General features: G+C 36.8%; 1 protein-coding gene across 1 annotated transcript in view; it reads right to left on the bottom strand.

Moving 5' to 3' along the window:
- Nucleotides 1–12,299, bottom strand: part of lmbrd1 (LMBR1 domain containing 1) — a 116,916-nt gene that overhangs the window by 24,211 nt on the left and 80,406 nt on the right. Inside the window, 3 exon segments of the mRNA XM_048205750.1 lie at nt 4,039–4,120; nt 8,278–8,427; nt 10,447–10,551. Of these exon segments, the coding sequence (XP_048061707.1) occupies nt 4,039–4,120; nt 8,278–8,427; nt 10,447–10,551 (337 nt within the window).

Below are 12,299 nucleotides of genomic sequence, written 5' to 3'. Positions count from 1 at the left end.
GTCCCGTGCTAATGGACAGTGTACAGCTTGTCTTGCGCTGTTCTATCTGAAAACAGTAATGAGGCGTTTTGCTGATGATGGGTAGGTGGCAGAAACACAATGACTGGGCTCCGCTGACCGACTGCAGATGGGAAAAGGCCAAAACCCACACAAACAGATTGGGAGGCTGTGCTGGTTGGCAAGCAGACGGCTTAAAACTACGCTGGTTCTAAAGTGCGAGTCAACTGGAGATGGATCAATTTCGGGTGACCCGCAGAGCAACTTCTGTCGCACAGATTTATCCTCCATTGTGCGAGACAGTGCCTCATTTTGGCTTTGAGAGACTTAATTGGGTTATGATACAAAGCATTGTTTGAAGGAGACATATGGGGAAGTGTTCACGCAGGCACAGACTAATGCAACACAACCATTTTCTACTGTTTTTTGCTCAGCTCGTTCTTCTTATTAGAGGTATTTGCCAATGAAAACATCACAATTGTTGTTGCTCATACAGTACAGTAAGGTTAGGGATTTGAACAGCATGTACAACCCGCACCGTTTGTGCTCCGAACGTGAATGATACTTCAAATCATGCGGCTTGTTGAAGAGAGGTGTGCTATTACTGTCCAGAGCAATTTGAATTTTTCTTTTCACCTGGCAGGCGATAAAGCAAGTGGCATTTACTTACACTAAAGGGACCCGAGCCGTAACGGTGTAGATACATGCTAAAACCATGTTGAACACTGCAGAAACTGCGTAGCAACCACCTAAAACACCCTAGCAACAGAAAACTATTCAGAACAATTTAGCAATCGCATAGCAACTACTGTGGGAGTGAGTTTTGAGCAAGCAACACTTACATTTACTTCAGAAAATGTAAAATATATCTAGCTAATACGATCACTTTGCGGCTGAAGTCAGGTCTAACATGACCTGAATTTTTAATAGCAGCCTATAAAAATGGGGAGTACAAGAAATTCTTAGCCTGTCAGTGTGATATTCTGGCAGAATCCGAGGACTTGAAGTGAGTGAGAAGCAATTAGAAGGTGGAATATAGCCCAGCACAGAGAGGTATATTTTAGGAAAGGTTACAGCTGATGGGGGACACGTCTTAAGGACATTAAGGAAGATTGGCCACTTCTTCTTGGTTCACCGATCCAATTGCATATTAATATTTTTGATTTCACTATTATTCCAATATCCTTCAATGAGATTGGATTGTAATATCGGAGTGCCCTCCTCTGGATGGAAAACAGTATCATGACTGCACGCTCAGGCTCGATGGCAGTATATCAAACCATAACCAATCTGATCTGAATCCACCGTGACATTAAGGAATAACTTATAGCTCTATTTCCCAGCTTTTGAAGTTGATCTCATAAAATGTGTCAAAAACACACAGAGAGACAGACCTGGTATTAAATTAACTAGATGTTAAAGAGCTTAAAATCACTCGTCGCAATACAGAGCACGATATCTCGCTGTTAAAACATTAAATCAAAGCTTTTACAGTAAATCCCAACATCATTCGGTATTTTTAAGTTGCCTTTCCCCCCTTCTGCCATCATGAGAATACAATCTCTGACGGCAGTATCTATAATACGTTGAACTAGAAGCACTGCACACTCAAAACACACAGATCTATCTGCAATTAATTGCAAACGTATAGTGGCAATTAACCCTATAGATCGTAATTAACACTTTCGCTGGTATAAGGCACTAATTTTACAGCATTTTAATTAATGTAGGTCTCCATCTGACAGACTGTGTTATTTGCCGTCTCACCCTTTCGTAATGAACAAAGAGCAAAGCTGCAAGGGTCATGTTCTGCGGGCATGACATCTAACTTCATATCTTTGTATTATCAAGACTATTTACAGTCTTTCCTCATTGACTGAGCACACAAAACCAAACACTCGGATATGTTAAAACTCAAAACACAAAACACATTCAGATACAGCAGTACAAAAACGCAATGGTCCGTCACACCTGAAACGATTTTTATCTCCTATTCAGACTGTGAGTCTGTCTCCTGCTGGTTTACTATTTCATCTCACATCTATCTTCATTAAAAGCTGCCGCTTCTTATATGCAAACTGTCCTCTGCGAAATCCATTTCGTTCTATTTACTGAGTACTCTGCTCATACTCATACTCTGACATACCAATAAATATTTAGAACGGTTTGGATCAAGGGACAACTGATAGTCAAGCTTGTATTTGCATGGCCACCTCACTGTAATCGAGAACACAAACAGTTCAGAGAGAACAAATAAACATCAGTTTGTTGCATATATAATGGGTAGAACAGCACAACAGTCGAGTTCCAGAAGTAAAAATCCCATTTATTTTCTCCACAGAGATATTGATGTCCAACAATAACATATAAACCTTTCAAAACAGACCTACTATGAGCTCAGAGGTTGTTAATGGATGATATATGATTCTTTAGAAACCGTAAGTGTGTTCAGTCGAGTTTAATTGCAAAATTCCCAGTGAAGAACTAAACTGCTAACATAATTCTGACACCAATTGCTGTTACCATGAACATAAATCGAGGTAGAAGAGATCCACTCTCATGAAGCACTGTGAACGATGTAATCAAGCCTCTCAAGCTACTTGCGAATTATTATTTTGCAATAAACTTAAAATTATTGCTTTTATATGTATACATTTTTAGTTTTATATTGCACTATAAAATTTGATTCATTTGCATAATTCACAATGCTTCATAAGATGAGTAGATAAAACAAAGTTACACAACTGTTCAAAAGCTTGCATATTTAGATTTTTTAAATGTTTTTGAAAGAAGTCTCTTCTGCTCGCCAAGGCTACATTTATTTGATCAAAAATACAGTAAAAACTGTAATATTGTGAATTATTATTACAATTACTTACAAGAACTGTGTTCAGTTCTAATAAGGTCAAATTGACTAATCGCATTTAATCGCATCTAACATAAAAATTTGTGTATACACACACACACACACACACATTATATATTTACAGACTTTTATGTTAGATTAAATGCGATTAATCAATTTGACCGCTAGTTAATCATGATTAATTGATTTGACAGCACTAATTCTAATACATTTTAAAATCTATTTTATTTCTGTGATGGAAAAATTTAAATTTTGAATTTTCAGCATCATTACTTCAGTCTTCAGTGTCACATGATCCTTCAGAAATCATTCTAATATGCTGATGTGCTGCTCAATAAATGTTTTTTTATTAATATTACCAATGTTGAAAACAGTTGTGCTGCTTAACATTTTTGTGGAAACTATGATACATTTATTTCAGAATTCTTTGATGAATAGAACGTTCAAAAGAACAGCATTTATATGAAATAGAAATTCGGAAATATAAACAATTACTTTACTGCCATGGTCGATCAACTTAATGCATTCCTGCTGAATAAAAGTATTAATTTTTAATTTTTTAAAGTACTTTTTTGTATTTTTTTTTTTTTTTTTAGATTTACTAACTTTATTAGTTTCATTAATTAATTAATTTTTTCGTTAATTCAAAGTTTGTATTGCAGTCATTCATCTTAGAGCTGGATGATTTAGAAATCTTTACTGTTTTTGCCTTTTTTGTAATAGCAAAGAAGATGAATGGGAAGTTGGGAACAATACTTCAGGAACCAAGGTGCTGAAAATGTGGGCGTCACAGTTGTGCTCCACGGCCAAAGACTCTTTAAAGGAGCCCCACACTACAATTTTCACCTGAAGTCCACTTATAATGATAGTCAAGGTTTCTTGCAACAAAAGTCATGGTTTCTTGTCAAAAGGGGGAAAAAAAATACATGACCATTTTCTGCCCTCTCTCAGACCCTTAGAATTTTACAGGCTCTTTTACACCTCTATATGTAAACGATCTCTGTTATTATTGGCTAGCTTCTTTGCAGATGAAAAACTTCAAGAGAGCAACAAAAAATCATTTTCAGTGTTATACCTCTCTCTTTAAACCTCTCATCAACCTTCCTATATGGAATGATGAAGCATTATCCACTAGTGTCGGTCACTTTGTGGGTGATAAAAAATGTCAGCCTTACCTTCAGGAGCGTCTGCGTCACATATTTTGGTGATGGCAGCAGAGTGATTGCCCTGTGATGAGTTTGCTGTGGGCACTGGGGTCTGGTGACAAAAAAAGCCCAAAACAATAAGACCAATCTGATCTATGGAATAGGACTCTAAATGCAAGAAAGTGAAACAAATGCAATATGCTTTCATCTTTTTACATAAGCATATGTAAAACATTAGCACTGTGATTTGAGATGTGTCTCTTTTTCATGCTCACCTTATAACTTACTACATTTTGGGAGTAATTCACAAGACAGTTTTGTGCACGTTATTTCAACATAAAAAAAATCATATTCACTAACTACCCACAATCCAGTTTAATAGCCTTGCAGTATTTAAATTAAGTCATTTTCAATCTTTTCAATACCTCCTTTCTACTTAAATTAGACTCATTATACTGCACCTTAACAAAACTCTTCTATATTCCTGGCGCAATGATATGTATGTCAATGGCTCTATTAGCGTTAAAGGGAAAGCAGGCAGTAAAAAAAAACATCATAAAAAAAAAAAAAAAGATGTTTACATTGATCATAGCAGTAGTAATTTATCAGATGATGGAGAAGAGCATTAAACCTGCCATACATGCAAACATGTGGTGGTGTCGAGCACACTTTCGACATTTTAAAGAGCTAATTTATAATTGAACCCAACTGGCGTAATTCCTTTAGTAAACTGGTGCTGAAACAACACAGACTAGAGTGAGTATAAACAACACTAATATTTCTAGAACCCTCTCTTACAAGAATACTGATAACAAAGCAAAGCAAACAAAGTTCTGACTGACTGATTCTGCATAATTTCATATGACACATACTAATTATAAAAGGCAGACTGATTTTTTAAGCTTTTTGGGTTGTTACATTACAGGAATGTGTTCAGTGTGTACAGTTTCGATTAAACATTCCATGTGCTTGGTGATAATGCACTGCTGTTTATGCTAGATGAAACGAGTAAACCTCGTTTGTTTAAAGCTACACTGCTCAAAAAAATTAAAGGAACACTTTTTAATCAGAGAATAGCATCAAGTCAGTTAAACTCCTGGGAAATTGATCTGGTCAGTTAAGTAGCAGAGGAGGTTGTTAATCAGTTTCAGCTGCTTTGGTGTTACTGAAATTAACAACAGGTGCACCAGATGGTCAACAATGAGATGACCCCCAAAACAACAATGGTTTTACAGGTGGAGGCCACTGACATTTTTTTCCCTACTCATCTTTTCGGACTGTTTTTCATTTGCATTTGGCTAGGGTCAGTGTCACTACTGGTGGCATGAGGTGAAACCTGGACCCTACAGAGGTTGCACAGGCAGTCCAACTCCTCCAGGATGGCACATCAATACGTGCCATTGCCACAGTATCAAGTCTCAAGAGCATGGAGGAGATTCCAGGAGACAGGCAGTTACTCTAGGAGAGCTGGACAGGGCCATAGAAGGTCCTTTACCCATCAGCAGGACCGGTATCTGCTCCTTTGTGCAAGGAGGAACAGGATGAGCACTGCCAGAGCCCTACAAAATGACCTCCAGCAGGCCACTGGTGTGAATGTCTCTGACCAAACAATCAAAAAACAGACTTCATGAGGGTGGCCTGAGGGCCTGACGTCCTCTGGTGGGCCCTGTGCTCACAGCCCGGCACCGTGGAGCTCGATTGGCATTTGCCATTGAACACCAGAATTTTCACAGATGAGAGCAGGTTCAAGCTGAGCACATGTGACAGACGTGAAAGGGTCTGGAGAAGCCGTGGAGAACATTATGCTGCCTGTAACATCGTTCAGCATGACCGGTTTAGTGGTGGATCACTGATGGTCTGGGGAGGCATATTCATGGAGGGACGCACAGACCTCTACAGGCTATACAGAGGCACCCTGACTGCCATTAGGTATCGGGATGAAACCCTTGGACACATTGTCAGACCCTAGGCTGTGGGTCCTGGGTTCCTCCTGGTGCATGACAGTGCCCGGCCTCATGTGGCGAGAGTATGCAGGCAGTTACTGGAGGATGAAGGAATTGATACCATTGAATGGCCCCCACGCTCGCCTGACCTAAATCCAATAGAACACCTCTGGGACATTATGTTTCAGTCCATCCGACACCATCAGGTTGCACCTCAGACTGTCCAGGAGCTCAGTGATGCCCTGGTCCAGATCTGGGAGGAAATACCCCAGGACACCATCCGTCATCTCATTAGGAACAAGCCCCGACGTTGTCAGGCATGCATAAATGCTGAGTACTGAGTACCATTTTGAGTTGCTGCAATGAAATTTCAGCAAAATGGACTAGCCTGCTGCATAATTTTTTTCACTTTGATTTTCGTGTCTTTGAATTCAGTCCTCTGTAGGTTGATAATTTTAATTTCCATCAAACGATGTGGCATCATTTCGTTCCTAACACATTACTCAGTCCATATCAGTATAGATATCCAGCATGATATTTTTCCCCATTGAGATCTAATGTGTTTTCGGAGTGTTCCTGTAATTTTTTTGAGCAGTGTATATGGGTTAGTTTAATTATGAGTCAAATAATTAATTTTATAAATAAATGATGCTTGCAGAAATCTGATTCATCCTGTTTGCAGATTTGTAAGTCTCCACATTTAATATTACATGAATTTAGAAGTGATCCTATCCTGGTCTTACTGTGCAGGATTCATTTATTAATCTATCTAGTATACTCATACTTAAATACTTTATGCACTATTATTTATTTATACAATACAAATATTTTATCATACTACTGCAGCTGTATTACCAGTGACTGATTTTTATTTTTATTTTTTGGGGGGGAAATTTTATAAGCCTAAAATATACTTTTGCTGCTGTTTCACTGTGTGTGCCAAAATTAAAGCCAAATGTATAAATATTAAAATAATAAATATTTATAAAATAATAAACATTTGATAAATAATAAATATATTATTATTTATGAAATAATATAATAATACAATATATTATTTTTTAAATAAATTAAATACATAAACATTAATTAAAACAATGCTTTTTCTAGCTACTCAAAATTAGTTATGAATTTCTTTTAATTGTACTTCAGTAAATTACTCTTCCTACCATTCCAATTTAAAATCCAATTCTGCATCCTGTTTGCTACCTCAGTTCCAATTCAGAAATTCAATTGGAATTTAAAAAGCATTCTCAATTGAATTGCGCAAAACCCTGCAAAGCACATGTATTTCTCAGGTTTGTTAATGCTTATTTCAATATTTACATCTGATGCTGCAGAGGGGTGAAGGACAGACGTAATTGGTCAGATTTCGACACATGCTGTGATGTTTACAGAGTAGAACGAGAGGTTCGATCTTGCCGCGAGCTGTTCTTCCTTCTCTATCCTCGGCAGACGATTTGCCCCATCAGCCTTCCGACAGCTTGTCAGACTCACAGCAAATTATTCTTCATTTGAGCTTGTATTTACGTAAAGGCAGCATAACTTTTGAAAGTAATCAAACGGGATAACATGCACCACTGGATAGATGCAGAATGACTGCTACGTTCCTTCAAGGAACTGAATAGAAATCAGATTGATTGATGAAGAGTTTGTCAGTTTCAGCCTCAGATGCCTATGGGCCGCTCACAGTCCCTTCAATGACCACATGATGCATAGTGCAAATAAAAATGGCAAGCACTGACTGAAATTGCCATGTGCACCTTGATTGACTAGCTTTAGCAAACTTTCTGTTGTGTTTTTTCCACAATAATCTATTACTTTGGTATCATTTAGCACATAAAAACCCACAAAGTGCAGATGGAGGCGTCACATATAGGTCTGAAGGTCTCTTCCTGTCTAAGTGGGTGGTTCTTGGCCAGAATAAGCTGCAACGTGGATCAGATTTTATGCCAAAAGTTGTTAGGCTACATAAGAGAGGATGTATAGATTTGCAGTAAAGAACATGCAGGCAAGCGCTCACACTTAACATGAACAAGTCAAAGGCATCAGACAGTTTTTAACCTCACATAAATGTACAGACCTTTGAAGAAGTAAAAATAAAATAAATAACAGATGCAGGAAGGCCTTTAATGGGCTTTGAAGAGAGTCGGGAGAGATGGTTTTGAAAGGCTTTCAAACACTTGCTTTGTAAAGGGTTGATCATTACATACTTATGTCACCGGCGTGGGCCCTGTTTGCTCAGAATACGACAGCTGTAATCCTGTAATCCTAATGCAGTGCAGCACAGGGGATTGACTGTTACACAAACAAACCCACATCTCACCTGCAGCAGGTATTTCTGGCTGCCGTACATGACGTATTGCGGGGCCAGACTGTAGATCATGTAGCTGGTGTGGAGGACGATGAGGAGGAGGATCATGCAGAGGAAGAGGAGGGCCTGTGGTCGGGTTCTCTGAGGCCTGATCTTATACAGCTGCGCAAAAACAAACAAGAACATCCATATATATTACTCATATGACCTAGTGCTATGAGTCTACAGCACTCTGAACAGCAGAAATGTCCATATACAATACATATACAAATAATATTGCATTAAGAGCAACAAAAACAAGGATAGGTAGAAAATCCTCACTGCTACAGTGAATACTTTAAAAATACAGAGGGTCAAAACTGAAATGAAAGCAAATTTCAAGTAAAATGTTCAAAAGGTGCAGTTATGGCAAAAGGTAAAAATACTAAAATGAATTAATAGAATTATTTCAAGTAATTTTTCCAAGCCATGAATCTGGGTGCGTTATCGAGGTCTGCTACCCAACCCCTGCCCAATAGTTCAAAATGAATTTTGGTTTGTAATGAAAAATAATAATTTTAAAATTTTATTTTTTTAAATTAATGTTAAATATGTATAACTTAAGTTATTAAAATATTATGAATGTATTTATTAAATATATCTACAAGCAGCAATTAAGGGGCCAAGCACAAAGAAGGCATCAACATGGAAGCATCAGACCAACTGCAACAATGAGCAATTAAATACCTATTAAGATAATTTTAGGCAAAATAGCTGTAAAATCAAGAATACAGTCAATAATAATGATTTACTGGTTTAACATCTTAACTAAAATAATTATGAATTTATTTATTGATAAAGCACTTTATTAATATAGCACTTTGAATTACCATTGTGTATGAAATGTGCTATATAAATAAAATTGCCTTGCCTAAATCAGCATATCAATGTATCTATTCATTAATAATTATTATTTTATCAGCATATCAATATTTTATTGATACACTAAAAAACACTGTTAGAAGACAGTAAATTTCACATTTATAGTATTTATAGTACTCCAAAAAATAATTATATATAAGGCCTAACATATACCATATTTATTGTAGATATATTAAATATATTATATTAAATATAATTTTTAATTAATGTTAAATATGTATTATCTAACTTTAATATTAAAAATGTTATGAATAATATATAAATACACACACACACACACACACTCACATACACACATATATCAGGCATAACATACACAACAATTATTGTTGTTATATAATATATGAAACGATAAAAAACATACCTTACTCACATACTTTCAAACATTGGTCTATACAAATTAACAGGCTAAATGTAATCACTAAGTCCCTTTCAAGGAAAGTCAGTTCACTCGGCGGCCATATTTGCAACGCATCCGGGCAGCTATTTCGGGCATCCAAGACCAAGTCCTATCTATTTGAATCAGGGAATCCTGAAATCTCAAAAACAGCTTGACGAACTCACAATTAAATAACATATTTAAAATCAGCAACAAAATCTGACATGAACTGTCCTATAAATGTTGTTTGTTATGCTCAAACAGCGTTAAAAAAAATTATTTTTCAGGCTAAAGTAGCCAATGCAAATGTGCAGTCCTAAGTGCGAGTCTCAGGTTTCTATGGGAACTGAAACTTTTAACGGCAGCTACAGTGATGCAATGACTTTATCAATTAGCGACTGGCTCTGGACGTATTCTGCCATATTGCACGTTGCAGTTTCTCCCATTCATAACGTGAACCGTCTTTCTGAAACTTTGTTAATCAGTTTGAAGTGCCTTAACAGGTAGCAGTCCTGTCGTGTGAGGAAGATCCATTCAGATCTTCTCTGATGGATAGATCCATTTAGATCCACTCTGACGGACAACAACAACAACAACAACAACAACAACAAAAAACTCCCTAAGACTTCCTAGCTCATCCATCCAGATAGCAAAATTCTCTGTTTTTACTGTTATTTCTATTCCTTATGTTCTATTATTATTATTCTTCCTTTTGTAAAGCACTTTGAATTACCATTGTGTATGAAATGTGCTATACAAATAAAAATTGCCTTGCCTATATCTATAGTCTTTGCTAAAATTCAGCACAACACTCTTGCCAGCTTGAAATTGCTTAATAAAACAGGTGAACGAAGATGAAAAAGAAACATGTTGTGACTCACCCGTATCCAGAAGAACCAGATCCCCATGTTACGGATCCCAGCCATGGAGGTGAAGACAAAGTACATGGTGATGGTTGTGATGAGAACATAGTCCAGTGGGAAAACCTGATGGAGGAAGAGAAACATCAACCAGGTCTGGACAGCAAGCTCTGCTTCAGCCATTCACAAGGGATACAAAACTGTCACTATTCATCTACACACACAACAAACACTTTTCAGGCCTCAGTGTCAACTAAGGAACTATTAACCCGACAATGAAGATGGCCGGAAGGCCATGATAGTGCTGTCCGCTTTCAGTGCCTTTTCCTTGTGTACCGGAGTGATTTTTAGAGTAAGTGATGCATGTTTCACAAACCACACAATGCTGGAGGCACAAAGGATATATTTACACTCACACTCTCAGTGGTGGCCTAAAATACTGCCACTCCTGTGCGAGAGATGTATCGCTTCACAACTCTGAGGTGATCTTTCAGCAATTCCGACTATTTTCAATGCATTTCATCTCAAAAGAGCCACAGGAAGTACATGGCAGAACTGTTTGAAAGTCAAGCTAAAAATGGTCCTCCTTTTCCTGGAAGAGTTGCTGGCTCTTACAAATGACAAAGCCTCTTCCGTTGGCAGCTTGTCCTCCATAACTCCACTGGAGCTGAAATGCTTTTGTGAAATGAGCAAAACACACTGACCTTACCTGCTGCCCTCATATCGAGGATGGAATATGGTCAATGACATCATGAAGCACAAATTAGAAATGTTTCTGGAAGCATGAGCAATAATCCTCTGGCCTGCATGTCTTATCTCTCTGCAAATTACTTTTCTTTTTCCCCTTTTCATATGGCCTAATTGCTGAAATCAATGGTCTGGATTCCTGAACAATTTGGTTTAATCAAGCCATCTTAAGTAGCGAGTGAAACAAGCGATCATATTTTATTCAAGCACATGGAAACTGATCATTGCTCTACTTGAAGAAGATTGAAGGATTTGAAATCTCTTCCAAAAGCACTAAAGGATGAAAATCGTACTTATTTCCGATTCATAAATGGCACTTAATTCAGAGGTCATCACATCTTTTTATGCGACAAGCGGCCACAGACCAAGTGCCAAACTGTTCAGAGTCTTAGATTTCATTTTGGGATTTGTACATTGTTGTAATTGCAGATTGTGGTATTGTGGTTAAGTGGCATCACATTTCTTAGTTTCTGCTTCGAGAAGCTAACTAGATGAAACCACAACTGTCAAGCATTATGAACATAAGACATACAGTCCTGAAATGTTTTTAAATCTGATCAAGGTAAATGTTTAGTCAGATCCAGTGAAATACATATCCAAAACTTGGAGATACGGTCTTGATTAGGGATGTGCAACGATTAATCGTGATTAATCGTTTGCAAAATAAAAGTCTGTGTTTACGTAATATATGTGTGTGTTTTGTATATAATAATTATGTATATATAAATACAGACACATACATGTATATATTTAAGAAAAATGTTATATTTATATATAATATATTTATATTTATATGTAATATAAAATATATATATATATATATTTATTTAAACATGCATATATTTCTTAAATTTATACATGTATGTGTGTGTATTTATATATGCATAATTATTATACACAAAACACACACATATATTACGTAAACACAGACTTTTATTTTGCAAACAATTAATCGCGATTAATCGTTGCACATCCCTAGTCTTGTTTGTAACCAGTCTCAACACTAAAAAATAAAGTGAGCGGGAAAAACTGCTTTGGTATTTCACTGCCCATTCAAATCCATATTACATTCAAATCTAATCAATACATACTCAATATTCTGCTACCCAACCCTTACCCAATAGTTC

Source organism: Megalobrama amblycephala, linkage group LG10 (genome assembly GCF_018812025.1).
Source record: "Megalobrama amblycephala isolate DHTTF-2021 linkage group LG10, ASM1881202v1, whole genome shotgun sequence".
NCBI classification, from domain to species: Eukaryota; Metazoa; Chordata; class Actinopteri; order Cypriniformes; family Xenocyprididae; genus Megalobrama; species Megalobrama amblycephala.
Note: the sequence above shows the minus strand (reverse complement) of the source record. Positions and strands in the feature narration are given on the sequence as shown.